This window comes from Canis aureus, chromosome 33, assembly GCF_053574225.1.
Source record: "Canis aureus isolate CA01 chromosome 33, VMU_Caureus_v.1.0, whole genome shotgun sequence".
Classification (NCBI taxonomy): domain Eukaryota; kingdom Metazoa; phylum Chordata; class Mammalia; order Carnivora; family Canidae; genus Canis; species Canis aureus.
Window position 1 is genome coordinate 28477870 of NC_135643.1, and position 25885 is coordinate 28503754.

At 38.0% G+C, this 25885-nt stretch overlaps 1 protein-coding gene across 2 annotated transcripts in view; it reads right to left on the minus strand.

Annotated features, from left to right (window-relative positions):
• Positions 1 to 4558: 4558 nt before the first annotated feature.
• The window catches only part of PAPSS1 (3'-phosphoadenosine 5'-phosphosulfate synthase 1), a 99407-nt gene continuing 78080 nt past the window's right edge, over positions 4559 to 25885 (minus strand). For both annotated transcript variants that reach the window (XM_077882217.1, XM_077882216.1), the window contains 2 exons: positions 18830 to 19059; positions 4559 to 5279 (listed from right to left, as the gene is read on the minus strand). In XM_077882217.1, coding sequence (XP_077738343.1) covers positions 5141 to 5279; positions 18830 to 19059 — 369 coding nt within the window. In that variant the 3' untranslated portion in view covers positions 4559 to 5140. The remainder of the gene's footprint in view (positions 5280 to 18829; positions 19060 to 25885) is intronic.

Sequence of the window (25885 nt, forward strand, 5' to 3'; positions counted from 1 at the left end):
AATTAAGCATTCAGTAAACATTAGCTATTAAGATTTTGATGATGTTTATTCAAGATAAATTTAAATTTTACACTATTTTTTATTCATCATCCTACTCTTAGCTATGAGATCTTTTGACAATATGAGCAGGAAAAGAATCCCCAGGTAGAAAACTCTGGGAACAGTATAAAATTTCGTATTTCATATTCCTAATACCCTAATACATTATATCCCCAGAAGATGAAAATAATTAGCTAATACATGCCGCACCATTTGTAGTGCAATTCTAAAAGATTTAAGATTTTATGCTTTGATCAGGGTATCAAACGAGCTGAACTCAACTTTTATATGAAAAGTGTAACACTTGCAAAATGTAGCATTAATATAACTAATGACCACATTAATTAAAGCAGACCTTCCTCATGAAACTTAATATTGAGAACTCCTTCTAATCCTGATCTTCCATTCCTCATTTTAAGACTTATCTTTCATTGATTCTGTTTCCCAAAGTGCTATTTTTTCAGTAATTTTGTTTTTTGCATTTGATTAGTCTATGCTTATTTTAGACAAATGTGTGTTTTTCTGCTTTTTCTCTTGGCAAAAATGCACTTGTTTTCTTTTTTTTTGTTTGTTTTTTCACTTGTTTTCTTAATATAGAAACACAGGAGAAGCTGGACACAAGGAAAAAGTGAGAGAAAAAAGTATGGCTGAATCGGGAACAGTTTTGATTGCCTTAGATTTGCATGTAACATATATGCGCATTTAGTCACTTTGCTCAGTGGGCTAGAGAACAGTATTATGAAGCAAAGATTATTACAAGGTATCCTCTCAAAGATACTGCTATCACTGTTTCTCCACCACAAGACTGCATCTTTACATATAACAATAATAAAAAAGGAGCAGTGTTTTACACACATTGTCTCATATAATTTCTGACTATAACCTTCACTCCATGGATAAGGAAACTGAATCCTCATGAAGCTGCAGGTCACAAAACCAACAAGGAATTGGTCAAATTTGATTTCCAAGCCTAAATTCTTAATAACAAAACTATACCCTCCTTTAAGTTTGTTCTTCAGCTATAGCCAAACATCTTGATATCTAAGCTTTTAACTTTCTTCTCATTCAAAATTCTTTAATGGGTACATGTGACTAGCTCATTGGAATTAGACCACATTAATAAAAGTCAAATTCCTACAACTGTGATATTGTAATACACATATACAGGCCCCTAGACCACACAAAATAGCACTAGCCACACCGAAGTTCAAAATCTTTTGGGACAAGTTCTGGGAAGCCAGGCAGGTGAATCCAGGTGTGTCAGATAGAATTCATCTTTCTTTTGAATTCCTCAAACTCAGGTGGTTTTTCTTGGGGAGGTAATTGTGAGCAAGGCCTCAGTATGTTTACTTTTAACAGATGCTTATGTTCTTTTGGGCAAGTGGATTGGTTGTGTTCTTGGGGGAAACAAACACTTTTTGAAGAGGATAGGCTGGAGCTGTTGTGAGAAAGGCAGAGAGGGAGCCCATGTTCTAATTCATTTCAGCGATGTTTTTCTTTTCCTGACAAAGGCCGATCATTATAGATGCTCAGGGTTGTCGTTCTGGAAGATAAAGGTCTGTGATGAAATTTTCCATGTTTCCTATTTCATTCCCTCAAACCTAGGCCCTAAATTCCCTGGGAATCTGGGGAAGCAGCAAGTCAAGACAAGGAGGTGACCTTAATCTTAACAAACCCCTGCTTAATCGGCTCTCAAGTACATAAATTTAGAAAGGCCGGCTTTTAGCTCAGTCCAGAGAAGACTGCCTGGAATTTAGGTGGGCAGGATGTTCTTTGTGCAATTTATATATAGCTATATTCAAAACAAGAATATGTGGAGCAGGGAATGGAATCCAGCAGAAATATAACCAAAGAGGTTTGTAAACCCTCTAAGAAATATACCACACGCATAAAAGAGGCCCAGTGGCCAAATACTTCCTTACTTTGTGAGCCAACCCACCCCTGGACACATATGTGCTAATAAAAATAGACCATATGTGGGGAGCATGACTTCCGAATTTTTCTTGATAAAGTATTTGAATGCTGACTTCCAAGAGATAGACATAATTGCTCCCCTCTTGAATAAAAATGAAACTCAAATATGTGGTCTTGATTACCAGAGTAGAACAGAGAATTGACAGATTTAAAACATTATATTTCTGCCAAGATGATTGCACTTTCTTTTCCTCCTTTAAAAAGTCTTTTTCCATTCCCTTTTCCAGTTGATGAATAGATAAAAATGGCACTAAGATTTCCAAGACCACTTGGCAGGAGAGGTTTGGTAAAAGGGTTGAATGTTTTAAAGATTGGTTTGGACTTTTTTTTATGAAGTGGGAAGAGGAAAAATTAAATTTCTGTGTGTATCAGAGTTGTAGATTAAAGACACACATACCAACCTGTGGACAGGCAGAAATCATTGGGTGCTTTTATTTTCTTCCTCCTTTCTCTAGAACACACAAGTGGGCAGCCAATCCCAAGGACCCAGGATCACATTGTCATCATGTCCCTCCTTTGGTGGCTGGAGGCCAGGAGGCACAGAGGAGACTAGATTCACAAAAGAATCTAGTTTTATATTCTATATATGATAGAACAGAAAGTTCCTTTTTAGACCACATCTCACTTTAATGCTGTTAACTTCTCTTCATGTTTTCATCTTGATTTTATGAGTACAATTTTGTAGTTTTGAAAGGATGTTTCCCTAAGTGCCAAGTTTTTAAAAATGTTTTCTACCATATTTTTAACTCTTAAAATATGCTGCTGAAATTTAACAGTATCAAGATTTTTATGTGAAATACATTTTTCTCACATGCTTATATTATAATCAGGGTTCTTGTTGGCAAACAATAGAAATTCCAGATAATTTTGGTAGCAAAGGAATTTATAGAAAGGCTATTGAGTATCTTATAGAATCTATAGAAAATGCAAGAGAATGAGGCATAGGAAATGATCAGGAACAAAAGGGTGCTGCTATGGAGGACTGATCCATGCTCACACCACTGGAATACTGTAGATCAGATACTATGTCTGCACAGGAGACCCTATCCCCATGCGCTTCCCTCCCACTAGACACTAATAGCCCCCAGAATCTCTCTACCACTGCCACCATGAAACCATAATTCATTTGGTCTCTATTATCTTTGTATCACTTCCCATTCCACATTTTAGGTAGGAGTTTGTAAATTACCTAGGTGTTATGTTATACCTTAGCTGTTTGTGGTTGGAGAATGAAAATCTATGGTGCCCTCCAACCTTTGTAAACTTATATAGAGTTCTCCTTAAACAGCTCTAGATAATGGGCTCCAAAAACATATCAACTGTCACCTCTAGTTGTTCCCATAAACATATCCATCCATATATGCTCTACATCATCACCTAATAATTTTTATTCAATATCCACTAGTGAATTAATCTATCCACTAGAAAATATCTACTCATAGTCTCTATACTATTTACCAACTTTCTCACTAACTGAATCCCTCTGTAATCCATTCATATTTTTTTTGCATTTTTCTATTTCTCTGCCTAATGGTATTTTATTCCCATTTACCTTAATGACTATACATTATCTCTATATATACTCTGACATCTCTTTTTAATGGTGAATTTTTAAGACCAGATCATGATTATTTCATGATCGCAAATAAAAAATGCTGGCATCCCCGGGGTGCCTGGATGGCTCAGTCGGTTAAATGTCCAACTCCTGATCTCAGCTCAGATCTTGATCTCAGCGTCGTGAGTTCAAGTTCTAAGTTGGACTCCACCCTGGGTGTGGCGAGCCTACTTAAAAGTTAAAAATAAGGGACACCTGGGTGGCTCAGTGGTTGAGCATCTGCCTTTGGCTCAGGGCATGATACTGGGATCCGGGATCAAGTCCCGCATCAGGCTCCCTGTGGAGAGCCTGCTTCTCCCTCTGCCTGTGTCTCTGCCTTTCTGTGTGTCTGTCTCTCATGAATGAATGCATGAATGATAAATCTTTTAAAAATAAATAAATTAAATTAAATTAAAATTAAAATGGGTACTTGGGTGGCTCAGTTGGTTAGGTGTTCAACTCTTGATCCCAGCCCAGATCCTGATCTTAGGGTCATGTGTTCAAGCTTTGCATTGTGCTCCACACCAAGCATGGAGCTCACTTACAAAAAAAAAAAAAAATGCTGGTGTCCCAACCAAAACTGTATATCCAGCTCCTAAATAAACATCTCCACTTGAATAATCTACTTGAGGATATTCTACAAAAATAAACTTGATACACTTCCCCCTCCCCAAATGGACTAATTGTTATCCCCCACTCCTTCTATCAGATCTCTGTTACTGGTACCACCACCTTAGGTGTTCAATAATACGAGAGATATTTGGGGAAACTGGTTGAGATTTTGGATAGACGGAGAATACATTATCATCTTCCTACTTAAAAATTCACTATGAAACACAGTTTAGGAACTAATTATTAGATTTCAGTAATGAAAGATGCCTATACTTCCCCTCCTCCATCAGATATGTTTCACAAGAAGGAAAGGTTATATATAACAAAACATCACAGAAATAAGAAGCCAAAAAGTTTAATGTTATTGAATAAAGAAAGTTCATTCAGGGCTTATACAGATCATAAGAACAGATTATAACAGCTAAGAGATCAATAGCTTATTGGAAGAAAGAAAGCAGTTTATATTTTCAATGTAGAAAAAGAAAATCTAATTGCTACAGATGTCTTGTAAAATTCCCAAAACAAAGTCTAGCCAAGTTTATTGTCTAGTAGGTTTTTTTTTTCCAAGGGATGAAAAATGAGATTCAATGTGTATACTATTGGTTACAACTAATATAACAGCTTGAAAAAATCATAAGACAGAAGCATAAATATAATATAAAAAGACAAGATTTTAAAATTGTACTGTAGGAATATTAACTATAATAAGTGGAAAAGATACATTAAAACCAGCCTTGTGTTACACTAGTTCAAAACAAAACTCATAAGGCAGACCAAAACCAATGCTAGTTAAGGAAAAGTGGTCTGTTTTTAGGAAGGGTGTCCAGACAGACACCACCACAAAGAAATGCCAACAGTAACTATGTGGTCCCCTCTTGTTACTCAGTAAAGTGTCAAAGGTGGAGTGACTGGGTCAATAGCTTAAGCTTTCTCCAAGGATTTGTAGTATTCCATCAGCACGGTCCAGGCTTTGGGAGCCATGAAACCTTCTGGAGGTTTCTGGCCTTCTCGGGCAAGTTTTCGCATTCGTGTTCCTGAAATAAATTCAAAGTCTTCATGGCTGAAAGATAAAAAAAGAAGATGTTTTCCCATTTTTAGAATCTTAATGATAAAGCAGTTGTTTTCCTATTCGTGGTAGATAAGCTTAATGGGAAAAAAATCTGGGTAAAACATAATACTTATAAATGAATGATCAATCTGATTTCAAATTTGTCATTGAATAAAAAACACCATGCTATCAAAAATGACATTTTTAGAACTAGGAAATGAATTTTAATTGAAATGTTTATTAGATCATTATATATTCACATACAATTGTAAGAAATAATACAGTGAGAGGTCATGTACTTTTTACCCAGTTTCCCCAATGATAGTATCTTGTAAAACTATAGCATAATATCACAATCAGATTATCAGCATGGACACAATCTACCAATCTGAATCAGATTTCCCCAGTTCTACCTGTACTCAATTCTCTATGTATTTAGTTCTATTCAATTTTATCACATATGTAGGTTGATGTATCCACCACAGTCGAGATGCATCAACAGTTCCAAAACTATGGCTGCCCTTTTTCAGCCATACCCATCTCTCCTCCTCACTTCCTCCTCCGTAGCCCATGCTAACTACTAATTTAGAACTAGAGATGCTTAAAAAACCCAAAAAAGTATTAAATCCAATTTACCTAGCACAGAATGAAAACTTAGAAAATTTGAATCTGTAAGGTTAAATGCATTATGGAACATTAAGAGAAAAACTATCATTTTTTTTTTCATAGCAAAAACAAGTATCAATAATTGATACCATCCCACTGGTAAGATACCATAAAAATAGTTTTTCTCCTCTTCTCATATTCAAAAACACACAAAGGTCCTTAAAACCATTAAGCTCTGAGCACCTACGCTATGCCACATACTGTCTACTAGTAATTTCATCCTCTTCCCTCAAACAAGGAGAGCCAATCTACATAGCAAACCAGGATCCATCAAAAGCTCTGCATCACTTAGATCACATGCTGTTTTTACTCCTTGTTAGGAGCTGTAGGTTTCCTTTTCACTTCATTATTTGTGGAGTTAGCCTGGGGGTCATAAATCATAAACTGCCACATGCTTATAGAAGGATGCCAAGTATGTTTTTTAACTAAGAATCACACTTCCAGGAATCTACATTTAGGAAATAATCAGATGCACACAAATGTTACACATAAAGAAAGCTATCTGAAAGTTGTTTTAGGATGTAAAATATTGTTGTTGTTGTTTTTAAAGATTTTATTTATTTATTCATGAGAGACACACAGAGAGAGGCAGAAACACAGGAAGAGGGAGGAGAAGCAGGCTCCATGCAGAGAGCCCGATGCAGGACTCGATCCTAGGACTCTGGGATCACGCCCTAAGCCAAAGGCAGACTACTCAACCACTGAGCCACCCAGGCGTCCCAGGATGTAAAATATTGTAAGTGACCTGAAGGTTCTAAATAAATTATGGTACAGCCCTGAGTAAAATAATCAGGACACAAAACTTTATATGCAATACAAATGCAATTTTGTTAAAATATAGAGCATGTGGAGATGCAGCTATAAAGAAATATACCCAAATATTAATAGTGGTCATTTCCATACAGTATTATGAAAAGTGCTTTTAATTTTGCTCATGTTTTCTGTAGTTTTCTACAATGATTTTTATCAATATCAAAATCAAATAAAAATACAAATATCAGTAATAATTTTTACGAGTAAAAGCTTGTTTAAAAAAATTTCTACCCAAAGTGATTTTAAATAATTTTCTAAAAATTAACCTTAAATTTACCTAAAACCTCAATCACTTAGAATACTGCCCCTGAAGAAAGCAGATACATAAGGTGCTGCAATAGCATTATGCTTCCTATTCTAGTCTCACAGTAGTTATAATGGCTTTTAATTTATATTTACAGAGCAGGCATTACTTAACAGTAAAGAGTGTACGAACAGTAAAAAGTATATGAATGGTGCTAGAGACACAAAAATGTATACTAACTAGTGATTGGATACTTACTAGCTTTCAGATTAGGAACTCAATAAATATTAGGTGAAACAGAAAAGAATGAAATGGTGTATGTATAGAAAAATTCTACTGGTTCAATACAGAACCATGTATAGTCTTAAATGAGTCACTACTCTTTATCTTCTGACAAAAAAAGGGGACTACAGGATCTCTGATTGCTGGAGTTAATCTGAGCTACTTTTATGTTCCCTTTTACCTAAATCTAGATTACTCCCACTAGAGATTTCTACATGACCTTCATAATGATCTCTTCCATAATCATTTTCTGATCTGCCTTCTCTCTGATCTTGCTCAACTCCACTTTAGGCAGGGCAATGCACATACCACCTTCCTAACTGGTCCACTTAAATCTATCTATGAGCTCTCAGACTGTGGGCTCCAGGCCAAGAAAGACCAAGTACTCCCGATCCAAATCGTGTACTGGTTTCTCGTCTCTCTTTCTGCTTTTGTCTGTGTGTTCAATGACCCCAATGCTCACTTGACTTCTAAAGCTTGCAACAAAGAGGCTCTGTGTACTTCTTTCATGAGGCCAGGCCCTATGCATCACCAAATTTGTTAGTTCCTCAGATCACTACCTCTTCAATTCACTGCTGGCCCCATTTCTGGCCTTTCCAACTCCCCAGTGGGATACCCAGATTTTAGTGAATCCCCCAATCCCCCAAACTTAAGTTTTATTCTGGAATACTACACTTGTAGGATATCAGTACAAAACAGTGTGACTCATTTCACAAGAAAATCATCTCTTATCATTAAGCAGAAAGGCACTACTTTATTTTTTTTTAAATATTTTATTTACTTATTCATGACAGACACACACAGGGGGGCAGGCAGAGACACAGGCAGAGGGAGAAGCAGGTTCCATACAGGGAACCCAACGTAGGACTTGATCCCAGGTCTCCAGGATCAGACCCTGGGCTGAAGGCGGCGCTAAACCGCTGAGCCACCCGGGCTGCCCAACACTACTTTAATTTAGGCACACACCTTCCCCTAGTTACCCTGCAGGCTTTTCTTATTCCCTCAACTCTGAAAAAGACGGGAAGATATACATATGCATTCACCTCGACATTTCAACAGCTCTCATCTGCTTAGGTAAAATACCTTTTAAATGTCTATGTAAATTTTCAGTGATGATCAATAAAAATGAAAGGTTAACAGATACTGCTTAAAAGACGGATTCAGAGAGCTTCAATCTAAAGGCTCTCACTTCTATCATCTCTTCAATATGCAAGACAAGTCAGATCTTCTAAAACATACAGGCCCATGCAGATGGCTGGTTACCACAGCTGACACGGAAAGTAAGCCAACATCTTTCTCTTATACAAATGACGATCTAAAGAAAGACAAAGAAATTGACTGCATGTGAGATGGGTTTAGAAAAGAAGCAAGACTGCAAAAGGAGATGTCAAAACATTCAGTAAGGTTGGGTTAGAACCAATTTGTAAATTTATCAACACTAAAATGAAAGCAGAGTTGGAGAAAATGGGTAAACTCTCCAAAGAAAGACGACTCAGCAAAAGGAAAAGCATTTGTCAAAGGAGTAGGAAGAAAACCAAGATGACATGGAGGTTATAGAAGAAGAGAAATTCTCAAGTGTTAAAGCCACACAGAAGCTGAGAAAAATGATTGAAGGAAAGAAGAAAGAGTGATGATCTGGAGTTAGAAGACACGGTTGTTAATGCAGGAGGGTCTCAACCTTCTCAATAAAGATGTGAAGACTGCCTTAAAGAGTAACAAGAAGCTGTGCAGGAATGGATTAATAACAGCATCAACACTGCTGACTCCAGACCAGCCAGGTTACCCCTGGGGGCAGGGCTTAGCAAAGCCCAGGTCAGAGGGGAAACCAAGAGGATAGAAGGGTCCAGATAGCCATCTGACTGTATCTAAACATCCTCGTTCCAACCTGATGTAAAATCAGTTAGTTTAGCTCAGGAGGTTCACTGATTGGCTCCCTAAATAAGCTTCACTGAGGAAAATTATAACCCTAGAGCTTTATGGCCACGTAAACTTTAAAGTTTGATTTCAACAAAGGAAACCTTGTGTCCCATGCATCAAGTGCCTGTTCTTGATGGCAATGAAAAAGAAGTGAGAGCATAGCTTGCAAGATGACTCTGTCCTGACTATTTGATGAAAGGGAAAAAGCCAGACCAATTATAGCTCGCTCTTTTCCCCACAATGCCAAACGATCTGGAACCCAGAAGTTTGCTTGCATTCCTTCTGAAATTGCATTTTAAAACCAAGGTCCCTGGGTACCTCTTTTCCTGATGCTATTTCACACTCCATCTGCCCTGCATGCCACAAACATTTCTTCATCACATGAAATGGGAGTTTCTATTCCCACATGGTGGTAGTTCCACTCCACCCTGGATACAGAAAACACATTTATTTCCTCTGCCTCATACTTGTTCTGTCACATAAGGGTTTTACTTTTTATCAGAAGTCAGGTGCAAGGACTTGGCACATTATCCATCATCAAATCGTATTTTTCACAGTTCATCTTAAATTAGATATCATCTTACAAAAATAATTAAATCTAGTAAAAACTCAGGCAGTTGGAGAATAATCTAAAATTAGCTCCCAACTTTACCTGTGAATAATCAAGAATCTGCCAGAAGCAGAAAAGGCCACTAAGTAAATGACCAAGAGGCTTTTACTACAAAGCAATTCTTATAAGCCATCTAATTACACTAGTTAACCAATCTCCCATGGCACCTGAAAAAAGAAAACACAAATATGTTTGATTTTTCTTCCTTCTCAAAACCACTTGGTTGTAGGTTCTCATAATCCACAGCTCTTAAAGGGGTTAGAATGGCAGGGAGGGGAAAAAGCACAGCATCTAGCAAGCTATGTGGGACCCTGTGGAATGGATCAGCGTCTTGTCCCACGTGGGATATAATAACTACATGTGGCCAGCATCTTGACAAACTCCAAAGTACAATGACTCTTGGCCACTTGTTGAAGATTTTAAATCTTTACAACCATCTGCTGTCTCTTAGTCCACATATGTGGCCATCAGAGCCACCAGCACAAGTTATACAAATGGACAAGAGCTGGGGTCAGCAGATGGCCCATCAAGTGTATCTTTTGAAGGTTCACACTCAATTAGATTGGCTTTTTAAAAAATGTTAACTAGACGATAAGCAATCTAATGAACTATTTTTGGTCTAAATAACTTTTCATCCAACTTAAAAGAAGCTCATATATGATACCGTGTAGATCAAAACACTAATTCTTAGGTGTGAGGTCAAAAGTCATCTCTTCAAAACCAGATTTTTTTTTTTTAAGATTTTATTTATTTATTCATGAGAGAGGCAGAGACACAGGCAGAGGGAGAAGCAGGCTCCATGCAGGGAGCCCAATGTGGGACTCGATTCTGAGACTCCAGGATCACGCCCTGAGCCGAAGGTAGACGCTTAACCGCTGAGCCACCCAGACATCCCAAAACCAGATAGTTATTTATGGCTTTTTTCCCAGGAACAAAAAACACTGGCTAACATCATACAACATAAATTTAACAATTTTTAAGTTTCAAACGAAAGACCAACTGAAATACACAAAAACTTATCTGGAACCTACTTAGCCAAAATCCTTAATTCATCATGTTTTTCTCCCAGCATTCCAATGTTATAAGTAAAAGCTAGAGAATAGCGCCTATCAGATATTCAGTCAACGAATTCCCAGGATTGTCCTAAAATGTACTGAAGTCAACTCAATCTTCTTTACCAAATAGGGTCATGAAACCTATACTCTACCACAGTGTAGAAGAATGGAGGTTTTTAACTGGGTGCCAGTGAACAGGTTTCAAAAGGATTCCAAAATATCTTAACGGGCAAAATGGGGATTCTGTGCTTTCAAACCAGGAAAGAGCATGTCAATTTCCACCTGCTTCTGAAAGAAGTCTCTGATTACTCAAGAGTGGATCCCAATTTTCAGAAAGCTAAACTCAGATGCTCTTAGATGCCCATCATAAAAAATAAAATTGGATGGCATGGGGTCCATGGCTGAACTCTGGTTATTGAAAGACTTCCTCCCAGCCTCCTGCCATGACTTATTCTGCTGTCTTTGGGTCCTGCTTCCTATATACAGCCTGCTTAGTTTCAGAAAGTTATAGACACAGAAATAATAAATTTTCAAAGGGTTTTTCAAAATTAGGAACCCAAACAGCTTACGTATCCATGAGTTAACCAGAAAATTAGGTAAACCCAGGACATGGCTAGATAATGACCACAGTAAATAATTTCCTTTATGTTTGTCATCAGGATTTCTTTGAGACACATGTGACTATCCTCATTTATTTAGAAACCAGGACTTCTATTACTCTCAGAACATCTAGATCAGCTCCAACTATGAAAGTAAAAAGAAGTCTGAAGTAATTAAAAAAAAAAAAACCACACACTTGGACATGTGACTAATGATGAATAATTAAAAAGAAAATAAGTACCCAGATATGCCAATATTGTTGCAGACCTCTGATTCTCAACAGAAGTGATTTTGCAACCTCATCTCCCCCACCTCAGGGTAAATATCCTAGAATGCACCAGACCCCCCACCCAACCAACAAATTATCTGGCCCCAAAAGTCAATAATGCCAAGGTTAAGAAAGCCTCCTAATTGTCATGTTTGTTTGTCTTTTTAATTTTTATTTATTTATTTATTTATTTGACACAGAGAGCGAGCAAGTGAAAGCAGGGGGAGCAGCAGGCAGAGGGAGAAGCAGGCTCCCCACTGAGCAGGAAGTCCAACATGGGATTCAATCCCAGGGCCCTGAGATCATGAACTGAGCCAAAGGCAGATGCCACCTAGCGCTCCTAAATGACATGTTATTGAGAAAGAAATTGATTTGATATTGTTATAATAAGGAAAATCACAGTCCTATCCCCCAAATGGCAGAAAACATAAGAAAAGTGAGAAGATCCCAAAGTCACAGGAAAAAAGAAAAGCAGAAAAAACAGTCAAGACACAAAACACAACACTGCAGCTCTTTCCTCCTGGAACCCTGCAGTAAGCAAGATCAGTGATGACATGGCACAGCTCTATAGTCCGAGGGGAGAGCATAGCCAAGTCCCAGCAGTGCACCATTTGAAGGTACAGATATAGAAAAACTATACTCCATGTGTGCTGGACAACGGGTAGAAGAGATGAGACTAGCTACCATCAGCAGATGCTACCTGCCCTTGGTGATACCCAAGGATGCAAGTGAGCTGTGAGGAAGCCTCTGGGCCAGTCAGGTTCTGTAGCACGGAGGGGCCTGCATACCTTCCTCGCTCCGACCTGTGATGCCCACACAACCACTGGGACTTGTGGCACAGAATGGTACCAGAACGAACAAAAGGAGCCATTGGAATGTGTACACAGAGCTTCTAATAATGTGGAAAGATGCTCATGAAAAGTAAATAATTAAAAGCGGGATAAGAAATTCTACTATGTCTGGAGCGACTGGGTGGCTCCATCGGTTAAGTGTCTGCTTTCAGCTTAGGTCATGATCCCAGGGTCCTGGGATCAAGCCCTGTGTCAGGCTCCCTGATCAGCAGGGAGTCTGTGTCTCCCTCTCCCTCTGCTCCTCTTCCTGCTTTTGTTCTCTCACACTATCTCAAATAAATAAATCTTCAAAAAAAAAATTCTACTATGCTATAAATTCAACTACGTTAAATGAATATAAATAATAAAATCAAAACAGAAAAAAATGGGTGATGGCATGAGTGTTATTTTTAAATTGCTAATATTATCTTTTTCTCCTTTTAAATGCTTTTATAATTTTTTTTAAACATAGGTTGTTTTTTTTATTGGCTGGCCACTGAGGGAACTCATCCTATTCATTACTCACCCAAAAATGCATAAAAATCAGGGTATCCCATCCACCCAGAAAGAAGCAACTTTTTACGAACAAAGGTTTTAAAGAGCAAGAGCACATGATTGTGGCCTATTTTTCTTCCACCAGGCTGGAGTATTGCTCTACTGGAATACCCAGATTACTCTATCCTAAGCTCTAAGGGAAATATTTTCCTGAGAACTGTCCCATTTGCTCTACTTTTTCTCTAGTACTTATATGATTATGTCCATTTACCTCATAAGGGTACTTAAAACTGGCCAGGGCTTTGGGGTAGAGAGAAGAAGATCTTTGGCCTTGTTTGGTTCAAGGCTACTTTGGTGTTCCTGGTAGTAAAGAGATAAATCTTCATCTAGTCTTCTAGCACAGCAGAATTCTTATTGGGACTTCTACATTGTTGGTTACCCTTCAATGTATGGCCCTCTCTCCTTGTCCCCACCACTTCTCACTTTCTGATGTTACAAGATGATTAAGTGCAGGACACGATTACTATTGGATTTTATAATGAAAATATTACAACATCGGGGCAGCCTGAGTGGCTCAGCGGTTTAGCGCCTGCGTTCGGCCCAGGGCGTGATCCTGGAGACCCAGGACGGAGACCCACATCAGGCTCCCTGCATGGAGCCTGCTCCTCCCTCTGCCTATGTCTCTGTCTCTCTCCCTCTCTGTGTCTCTCATGAATAAATAAATAAAATCTTAAAAAAAAAAAAAAAAAAGAAAAGAAAACATCACAACATCTCCTTAGGATGTCCTATCTATTTTTCCTAATATTAACCATCAGAGAAAATCTTTACTTTTATTTTATTCCTAGAAAACAAAAGCTTCTCACGGCTCTAGAATGGTTTCAACAGATGGGTCTATGAAAGGATGAAGACAAATAACATTACTACCACTAGGTCGGGATCCCTGCGTGGCGCAGCGGTTTGGCGCCTGCCTTTGGCCCAGGGCGCGATCCTGGAGACCCAGGATCGAATCCCACATCGGGCTCCTGGTGCATGGAGCCTGCCTCTCTCTCTGCCTATGTCTCTGCCTCTCTCTCTCTCTGTGACTATCATAAATAAATAAAAAATTAAAAAAAAAAAAAAATAAATACTACCACTAGGTCATTTGTATGGCAAAGGGGATTTGTGCAGATGCAATGAGTTACTAATCAAATGATCTCAAATAGCGAAATTATCTGAGTGGGTCTAACCTAATTACTGGGGCCCTTTTTTTTTTTTCCTAAATTTTTATTTATTTATTTATGATAGTCACAGAGAGAGAGAGGCAGAGACACAGGCAGAGGGAGAAGCAGGCCCCATGCACCGGGAGCCTGATGTGGGATTCGATCCCGGGTCTCCAGGATCACGCCCTAGGCCAAAGGCAGGCGCCAAACCGCTGCGCCACCCAGGGATCCCTTACTGGGGCCCTTTAAAAACAAAGACTTTTCTCAGCTGACAGCAGAAGGGAAAGTCAGGGAGATGTGAAGTATGAGACGGATTTACCATGAAGGAGGATTTATTGCTGGGATGGAGGTGTCCACAAGAAAGGACCTAAAATGGCTTCTAGGAGCAGAGAGCAATCCTTAGCCAACATCCAGTAAGAAGATGGGACTTCAGCCCCACAAGTGCAAGAAACTGAATCCTGCCAACAAGGGTCATCTTGGAAGTGGATTCTTTCCAGAACTTTAAGATAAGAGCCCAGCCTGGCCAGAGAATCCAATGTAGTCCACCCAGATTTCTGATCTAAAGAACTGTGAGATAATACATAGTATTGTTGCATTAGAAAGCTAACTAAATTAGCAACTTGGAAATGCTGAAGTATAGCTTTAAGAGTCTTCACACAGAAACCACTAGAAAAGAGCTTTCCTGTGGAAAGTATATAAAAGAAAGGAAGGCTAAATGAAAAAGTGCTGAGAGATGCCTACATTAGAGTATTTTTTTTTAAAGACACTAATGGTACATGAATTAAGATTTACTCCAGCATTGAAACTATGAAAATACTCTACTGATAATGTGGAAATAACCCGACCGCAATCATTTTCATCTACCTGTCTCTCCATTCACCCACTGCCATAAGGAACTCTTACTCATGTGTGCTTTTTGTTGAGTTGCTATTTTAGGATTCTGAACCATAATTTTGCATTTTTCTACCCAAATACAAAGATTTACTGCATAAAGGAGACATTACAAATAACTGAATTCTAAGTTTGTTTGTAATATCCGAAAGAATGGGGTTTTTAATCTTGTAGTCCTAAAACTAAATTTCCTTGAGTCACTATTACAGCAAATATGAACCTACTTAACTTCCTAAGTAAAAACAGATGATTTTTATCATAATTCCTATCAATATCTTGCTTGAAATCTTCATGAAGTTTTTTTCTCCCTAAGCCTTGTCTTACACTAATATTTAATTAAATCAAAAGCTACAAAATCATTAATTACATAAAAGCTGGCATTGAATAACGTCCATTAATCAAACATAAGACAACCTCATATGTGCATAATTAATAACTGTGTTTTCTCACTACATCAAAGACTATCGCCTTTCCACAAAATTTTAATCACTTTCCAACATATTCCCATCAACTTAATTATATTTGAACACAAATATAAAAAATTAGAAAACTAAGGCAGTTTTAAGGCTTCCCAAGTTACAATTTATTAAGATTTGGTAACTCAAAAAATTCCAAGAAAATGAGCCACTCATGCAACTAATATAGAATTCATCATTGGAAAATCTTATGAGAACTGATGTAATTATTTAGCTTTTGAATGATTAAAAGAGAGACTTAAAGCAATACTACACAGATTTAACAAAACATGAAAGTTATCAAGGGCTTCCCAGCACATCAGTCAACCACATACAGATGGGTTCTGGGTCCTGCGGGTGACTGAATCACCTGATAATGCATGCAAAGAAACCACAGTAATGAGACATAAGAACACGGAGAAGTGTAAAAGAAAAGCTCAGCTCTATTTAGTTTTGTTTCCTTAATTCACCAACATGCAAACTCACCTAAGTTTTAACTATCTGGCCACTAGCAGAATGATTCTATTTCTCTCCTTACTCTGTAACTAATCATTGCTTTCAGAACAAGATTACGTTCATAACATTGTACACCAACTAAACAAGACAGCTGCATGCTGGATGAGAAGTAAAACATTGCCCAGCACAGCATTCCATCTCTGACACTCCATGTTTTATAAATTTGTAGAAAGCTATGCTACCCTCCAACAAGGGTTCTCGGCTGGGGAGCTTTCAAAGAACTACTGGTGTGTAGGCCTGTCCTCACAGTAATACGTAAATTAGATTCTCTGAGGGTGGGCCTACATAATCTTAACCACAAAAGGATAGGACTGTATTAGAAACTTTTTTTTTTTTTTTACTTTCCTTAATATTTAATTTATATCTTTAGTTTCAATTACTTTTTGTGGTGATTTAGTTCAAAGTTTACTCAAATTGCTTTTATTTTTCTTAAAATTCTCTTGTTAAAGCTCCCGAGGTATCCCTTTGGAAGAAAAGGCCCATGTGCAATTCTTAGCACACCCCTCTTACAGCTGCACTGTTTGTAAGACAGTGAAATTGCACTGTGTGTACACATGTAAGTAAATGTACACATGCATACATATATATATATATATATTAAACATACAAACAACATACACAGACATATATATTTTTAGGCCGAAACAAAACATGCCACGATTTAAAACTATTTCTATGTGTTGGCAAACACTGGTCTTTTATAAAAGTAAAAATGGTCTGGATTATTGCAAATTCTTCTCTTGGTGTAGTTCAGAAGTATACTGGAATCTGGGCCACATTTCAGATCTTCAGAAAATAAGTTTAGAATAGCTTCTGTCTTGAATTCCACACCTAGGCCACAGAGTATAGGTAGGAGTTGCCTGCATCAGTTATATAAGCCTCTTCTGTTCATTGACTCGTAAGATTTTCCTGTATTTTAGCTATTGGTCGTCACTCTGAAAAGCCTGCTATTGCCGAAAATTATGCATTTGTTTTTCTCCAGAATTATTCAGATCATTAAATGGGAAGCCAATATAAAAATAGTATTTCTTTACCCAGCTTATCATTTATCACAAAGAAAGAAATCAAATAACACAGAACTTTATGTCGCTTTTAGAAACAAGAAATTGTTTTGATCTTTACAATGTTTCTTTTTCTTTCTTGTCCTCACCATTACAAAATGGGCCACACCAAATGAGGACACAGGGTCAGAATCAGCATTATTTCTGAACACAGAATTAACTGTAAAGTATCAAAGAAGAATGGATGAGGCTCTCAGATTAAAGGTTATTAGACCATGGCTGATTTTCAGTTAGCACCTGTCAGTAGAGGTAAATGTAAGAAAACACAAAAAATACTTGTGTTTTACTTGCTGAACATGAACTGTGATTTGTACAAAAGAAATAGATGTACTAAATAAGGAGATGTACATTGTACTAAAAAAGCATCAACAAAACAAGTATCTGCTAACATATAAAAATAACGATGCTACAGGATCATGGAAGTAACTACAGATTTTAAGTTAGGATGGAATCAACTCTTCCACTGCCATTATTATTATTATTATTTTTTAAGATTTTATTTATTTGACAAGAGAGAGGGAGAGGGAGAAGCAAGCTCCCCACTGAGCAGGGAGCCCAATGCAGAACTCGATCCCAGAATTCTGGGATCATGACCTGAGCCAAACTCTGCCATCATTTTAGAAAAGAAACAAGGCCAGAGGCACAGGGCTCTCTAGTCACAAAGCAAGGACAGGCCTAGAACCCATAACTTCCTATTCTAGAGCTTTACACTGCCACTCTAAAGTTAGATTGATATTATTGATAGATAACAATCAATACAACAGATACATGTTCATACTACCAATAATCTGTACTAAAAGTTTGTTCATTTTTCGCTCCTAAAATTTTTGAATAAGTTGTACTTTTATTTTAAAATATTTTATTTATTTGAGAGAGAGAGAGAGAGAGAGACTGTGTGTGTGTGTGTGTGTGTGTGTGTGTAGAGAGAGAATGAGCTGCGGGGGCAGGGGCAGAGGGAGAGCGAGCAGCAGACTCCCCACTTAGCAGAGCTCCATCCCAGGACTCTGAGATCACGACCTGAGCCAAAGGCAGATGCTCAACCGACTGAGCCACCCAGGTGCCCAGAAGTTGCACTCTTAGTAGTCAACAGCACAGGCTCTGGAGCTACACTGCTTGGCTTCAACTGCTGGGCTGCCATTTACTGCTCTGTGGCTTTATACAAGCTACTGAACTGTGTATGTCTCAGCTTACCACTAATCTATAAAATAAGGCTAATAGCAATACCATAGGATTAGTGTGAGGAATAATTAATACCTATAAAGCAAGTAGGAGAATGCCTATCACATAGTGATTTCACAAATATTAAATTCTCTCTCACTACATAAATTTTCTGGGCTTACCAGAGTAATCATCACTAAGTCTCTGGACTTAGTGCTCTATAACACACAGTAAATGACAGACACAGAAATGTCAATACTGCCCTTAAGAACTCTGCAACAAAATTCCTGAAATCATGAACCACGAAATCAGATTTACTTTTTATTTCTGCTTCTAACTGCTGGAATATTGAGAAGTTAGTCCCTAGGTTGGGTCTTTCTCTGAAATGGGTACAACAAAGCCTGCCATCAGAAAGTTATTGCAAAGCTGGGACAACATGGTGATATCCCAGGAGCAGCTTAGATCACAAGGTGTTTCATAGATTTGTGAATATAAAACTTACTGTTCAGAGTCATAGTAGTCCATACGCTTCTTTTTCTTGTTGTAAGCTGCAACTCGAAAGGGAACTATTTCCAAGGTAATTAGGCCAGGGGCCATTGTCAGCACTTTAGCACCATGAGTTGGCTCATAAAGATCCTTCCCTGTTTCTGGATGAGGCATACCAGCAGGGTCTCGTCCAACAATGTAAAAATTGGCTCCGGCAACCATCCGTGCTCTGCAATGCCACTGGACCTAGAATGGAAAATTTTCATATCCAATAACTATGCTTTTATGCCAGTATCTAGAAGTAATAAACAAATAATAAATGCATGTATACAGGTAGCCCCCAAATTTATAGTCCCCAACTTTATGATGGTGCAAAAGTATACACATTCAGTAGAAACTATTTCTCTAATTTTGAATTCTGGTATTTTCCCAGGCATGCAATATGCAGTAGAATCCTCTCATGATGCTGGGCAGGTGCAGTGAGCCACACTTCCTAATCAGTCGTGCAATCACGAGGGTAAACAATCCACTCATTTACTACCATTCTGCACCTGTAAAACCACTTTGTTTTTCACATTCAGTACAGCATTCAATGATATTATTCAATACTTCATTATAAAAGAGGTTGTGTTAGATGATTTCGCCCAACTGTGCTAACATGAGTGCTCTGCACATTTAAGGTAGGCTAGGCTAACTTATCATGTTCAGTAGGTTAGATGGCAAAACACAATGATAAAATACTTTTATGCCTCATACATGCCACCTCTTCCTCTAATCACTCTGAGATTCAGCACTTCATGAAAATTCTTCTCATCCACTCTGCCCCTTCACTGTAGATACATAAGACCTTTGCTAGACCAGACTCAGATTTTTTTTTAAGATTTATTTATTCATGAGAGACACGGGGGGGGGGGGGGGAAGGGAGGGATTGATTGAGAGAGAGAGAGAGAGAGAGAGAGAGAGAGAGGCAGAGACACAGGCAGAGAGAGAAGCAAACTCCATGCAGGGAGCCTGACGTGGGTCTTGATCCCAGGTCTCCAGGATTACGCCCTGGGTGGAAGGCAAGCGCTAAACCGCTGAGCCACACGGGCTGACCCCAGACTCAGATTTTTATCAAGAGTCAACCGACAATTCTGCAACTTAAGTGGATTATCATTTCGGCCTCATACAAATTAACTACTGCTTACAGAGTTAGATTTATTTATTTTTTTTTAATTTATTTTTTATTGGTGTTCAATTTACCAACATACAGAATAACCCCCAGTGCCCATTACCCATTCACTCCCACCCCCCGCCCTCCTCCCCTTCTACCACCCCTAGTTCATTTCCCAGAGTTAGCCGTCTTTACGTTCGGTCTCCCTTTCTGATATTTCCCACACATTTCTTCTCCCTTCCCTTACATTCCCTTTCACTATTATTTATATTCCCCAAATGAATGAGAACATATAATGTTTGTCCTTCTCCGATTGACTTATTTCACTCCGCATAATACCCTCCAGTTCCATCCACGTTGAAGCAAATGGTGGGTATTTGTCATTTCTAATAGCTGAGTAATATTCTATTGTATACATAAACCACATCTTCTTTCGATGGACACCGAGGCTCATTCCACAGCTTGGCTATTGTGGCCATTGCTGCTATAAACATCGGGGTGCAGGTGTCCCTGCGTTTCATTGCATCTATATCTTTGGGTAAAAGGGTGGAGGGGGTTGGATTAAATGATCTGATCTTCCTTACATATTAAAATTAAGCCATACATCCCTGGCTCATTGGCCATTTGGTACTTGAATGATTTTAAGTATCTAAACATAAATATTTAATGAGCAAAGTAAGTTCACCTAAATTTTTAAATTTTTAAATCTAACTCTGACAAGTAAAAAGGGCAATCTAAGTTCTCTGAATTTAGGTGAACTTACTTTGCTCATTAAATATTTATGTTTAGATACTTAAAATCATTCAAGTACCAAATGGCCAATGAGCCAGGGATGTATGGCTTAATTTTAATATGTAAGGAAGATCAGATCATTTAATCCAACCCCCTCCACCCTTTTAAAAGGAGAAAAAACTGAAGCCGGAAAAATTAGTACCTTACAGGATCACAAAGTAACCAGCAGAGGCCAGTTCTAATTTTGACTTGTAAAATAACCCAAAAATTTAATTGCCTCCTTGATTTATTCTAGAGGTTCAATGAGGAATTAAACACAACAAACATGGATGAGTCAATATTCTCCTGCAAGTGACCGAATAATTTCAATTTACATGTTACTGAGTGGTTTCCCTCTGACAATACTTTTAAAACTAGCAACTAGAATAAGCAAATCACATGTAGTAACTTTTCCAAGAACGCCTGGTGTGAATCAACTTAAAACCGACTGAAAAGGTAACGTGCTTTCAAGAGAATGAATGCAAGTCAGCCCATAGCCATCCTGTATCTGGTTTAGGAACTCAGGCTTTAGAAACAGACTGTTCTAGATTTAAATCCTGGTTTTGCCCCTTAATGATAGAATGCCTTAGTCACTTTCCTAATAGAAGCCTCAGTTTCCAAATTTGTAAAAATGACAAAGATAATGTTTAACCCATAAGATTGACAGGAGATTTGAAAACACTCAAGATAGCACATGGCGCTCAACAAAGGACAGTCACAAATACTGCCACTGTTACTATTACTCTATGAGAAAGTCCAGACAGTTCCAGTTGCATTTAATTGCTTCCTAGCCAGTGTTTCTAAAGAAAATTCAGTTACTCTATGAAAAACATGACATGCTGCTCAGAACATGGTCAGTAAAACCCTGAAAGCTGTCTGTTTATCCCTCCAGCACAAAGGCCAAGATGTATTATCTTGTTATGGCCAGTGTCATGCATGTTTGGAATACTGAATGCATATGAAGAAGGAATGTAAGGTGATGTCTACAGGTTTCCTATAGAGTCAAGAATCCGTAAGTAGCCAACCTAACAAGAGACTTATATTCTGCTTTACTTGAATCTGTCTGCCAAATAAGATTGGCTTTTTTTCTAATTACAAAAGTAATTTAACTCCTATGTGGCAAATAGAGCTACATGTCTTTACAGCAACTGATTTTTCTTTGCCCTGATCTATTTCTTGATGACAGAAACCTCAGTCTAGAGAATGAAAATGCCAGCGCCTTGTTTTTGCAGCCTTCCTTGCCATACAGTCATATAGCCATACAGTATGGGCATCTGAGCAAATAATAGGACCTCTGAGGAAGTCGGCTGAAGGATTTCTTTAAAACATTTTCCTAATAAAATTCTCAACTCTCATTTATCTGAAAATGTCTTGACTTCACCTTCATTTTTCCTTGAATATAGAATTCTAGATTAACAGACATTTTTGTTTTTCTTTTATAGATGTCAGTCCATTGTTTCTGGTTCATATTGTTCCTAAGAAAACAGCCATCATTCCTACTATTTCCCTACTGTTCCCTCTTCTTCCTTCTCTCCATCATCTATTTATTTTAGAGAGATAATTTTTTAAGATTATTTATTTTAGAGAGAGAGAGAGAGAGAAAGTGTGCAAGCAGGTGGTGGTGGGGGGGGCAAGCAGACTCCACACTGAGCACAGAGCTCAAAAGGGGTGCTCATCTCATAACCCTAAACTAAGATCATGACCTGAGCTGAAACCAAGAGTCAGACAATCACTTAACCAACTGAGCCACCCAGGGTCTCTATTGCTTTGCTTTTTTTTTTTTTTTTTTTTTTTTTAATTTTTTATTTATTTATGATAGGCACACAGTGAGAGAGAGAGAGAGGCAGAGACACAGGCAGAGGGAGAAGCAGGCTCCATGCACCGGAAGCCCGACGTGGGATTCGATCCCGGGTCTCCAGGATCGCGCCCTGGGCCAAAGGCAGGCGCCAAACCGCTGCGCCACCCAGGGATCCCTATTGCTTTGCTTTTAAAGGGTCCTCTTTATATTATGAAATTTCAGCAGATAGACTGCTTGTGCTTAAGTGTGGTTTTCTTTGGATTTATTAAGCTTCTTCAATTTGTAGGTGGACATTTTCCACCAAGTTTGGAAAACTTTTAACCAACATTTTTTTTTTTTTTTCAAAAAACCTCTTCTGCCACATTTTTTCTCTCTCTCCTTCTTTCAGAACTCCAATTATACATATGTTAGATGGCTTGATATTACCCACAGGTCACTGAGGCTCTGCTCATTTTTCCCCCTATATTTTTTTTTTTGCCAATAATTTCAAATAATTTTGTTTTGACTTCTTGCTCACTGACCTTTCCTTTTGCCAACTCCAGTCTGTATTTATGTCCATCCAATAGATGTTTTCATTTCAGATCCACCTTAGTTCTTGAATTTCTATTTGATTCTTCTTTACATAGTTTCCATTTTTTTGAGATTCTTCATCTATAACCATATTCGCTTTTAAGAAGCTTTAATGCTCTGAATTGCTAATTCCTACATCCGCATTATCTCAAGGTATGTTTCTAGCACTTTTATTCTGGATTATAGGTCACACTTTTCTGCTTCTTTATATTTTAATTATTTGTTATTGTATGGTAGATCTGTGCATGTTTTCTTCCAAGGAGTATGAATTGTATTGTTTTTCTTTAGAGTATCAATGGCTTCATTCTAGATGGCAGATAATTTACTGGCACCTCTCATTTTTTTGAGATTTACTTTTTTCCTTTTTGGGCATGTCACTTTATAGCTTTTTTTTCTTTTTCTCCTTTGGTAAGATTTATTTTTATTTACTTGAGAAGAAGAGAGAGCATAAGAGAGCACATGGGGATGGGGAGCAGAGGAGAAGATCCCAAGCAGACTCCCTACTGAGCCCTGAGCCCCATGTGGGGCTCAATCCAATGACCCTGAAATCACAACCCAAGCCAAGAGTCCAACAGTTGACTGACAGAGCAACCCAAGTGACCCACCACTCTATAGCTTTTTGTGCCAATTATCAATCTATCAATCTATCAGAGAGATCTATCAATCTCTCAATCTTAAATTCACCCTTCAGTACTTGATCTGAGATAATGGACTGAACTCTTTAAGCATTTCTCCCTTATAGTGAGCACAATGTTAAGTTTTATCAGTAGAGGGCATCATAGGGACATTATAGGAGGAAGGGGGCATCAAAGGTGACTGTGTATAGGGATACTGAGTGGCACTCTGGTCCATGGACAAGCCCAAAGTGCACAAGCCTTCAATGACCCCAAAGACTTAGCCTGAGCCCAATGACCACTCACTGCTACCTTCCTAGTGTAGACACTGATACACCCACCAGCCTGTGCTCACCTGTGTTCCAGAGGGCTGTTTCCTGCATTCACCTCAATATAGGGATCACACTCTGCACTGCTCTGGCAGCAAGCGGGCTCCCTCCCGATACCCTGACCCACCCTGAGCACTAGTCTGTCAGCCTCAGCTAGCCTGTTCACCAGAGAGTTGTTTCCTACTTTCTGGTTTCTGTGAGCCCAGACAGTCCACTGAATTTATCCACCATCTGGTTGGGATGAAACCATGCCTTTTTCAATGACATCTATAGCCCAGTCTTAGTGAGGGGGATCTCTTCTCCAAGTTTATCTTTCCTTTAGTAATCTCCCTCAAACCTAGGGTACCCTTTGAGTTCACTTCACATTTTTATGATTACTCTCTATTGAAGTTTAGTAATTCTTTAAACTTCCCCTGTTCAAATTCTAACATTAAGGTTCAACAATTATCTCACTTCACTTTCAAATCAGGTTTGAGAATTGTCTAATCAAAATGTTACACAGAATACGGTATACTCAGAATCAATTACTATAGTTAAAATAGGTATTTGTTTAGTTCCTTAAAATTAGAATTGCTCTTGATTTGTCGCAATATAGCCATCTTACCTAGAAGAGTATCTTACTTGTTTTTCTCTTACCTATCTTTAATTGACATCTCTTTTGATAAACAAAGTCTCATTTGCTCCCTGACTCCATTAAAAAAATGATATTCATCATCTATCCCTCTACTCCTGAACCTGGCAAAGATTTTGGTAAATTTCATTTTTAGCAGTTTCTGAAACAAAAAAATAAACACACTTTCCAAATTTAAAACTACATTATAAAAATATGTAACTGCACTATATTATTTACATATAATACCATGACTACTACACCATCCTCTCCTGCCCCAATTGAGAAATTCCACTATCCTAGAAGCCTGGCAGATGAAGTATATTTCTTCAATTTTTCTTAATCAAAAATACTGATATTTAATTAAGAGCCAAAACTCTTGATTTGGGCTTGGGTCACGATCTCAGGGTCATGAGATCAAGTCTCATGTTGGACTCCATGCTTAAAGCCTGCTTGGGATTCTCTCTCTCCTTCTGCTCCTTCTTCCTCTTCGCCCAACTCCCGCTTGTACACTCTTGCTTTAAAAAAAAAGAAAAAAAGAACTGAGGATAACAAATGAAACAATTTAAGTCCAACTTAGGTAACCTATTTCTTTATATATTCACTCTGAAATTTGCTTTTTTATAAGTGTAATAAATTTTATTAAAGTCAACATTCCATATGGCAAAACTCAAATACTCAACTGGTTTACAAAAGAATGTTAGGCACAGAAACCATTTTCTTACATAAATGTGCAAATTTTCCTTTCCAAACTATCAAAAGTGTACTTATTTTAATAGTACAGAAATTCTTTATAAAGTAAAATCCATGACCTATTTTTGTTGGGTAAAAACTCTTTACATTCATTCATCTCACGAATTCCATGTCAAAATAACCTTCTCTCTTCTTTGTACACTATTACATCCTTCTAATATTAATCTATTTTCTTGAAATTCCCAAATCATAATGGCCTGCCTCCTAACTCTAGCAGTAGGAGTCATTTTAAACTCTTTAAGTGACTGGGAAAATCTAGAGAGGCAAATGAAAAAGGAGGTTCATCTTTCCCATTATTAGATTCTGGGTTCTTATAGCTTTTGATCTTAATTGTGCAACTAGTACTCTGAATGCTTCTACCAATTTCTATCACTCTATATGGGTACTGAATAATATCTAGTCCTCACAAGAGTCACATTTCCAATGTGCAATCCAAAAATCACAAATTTGACTTAGAAGTTTCATTCTGCAGCT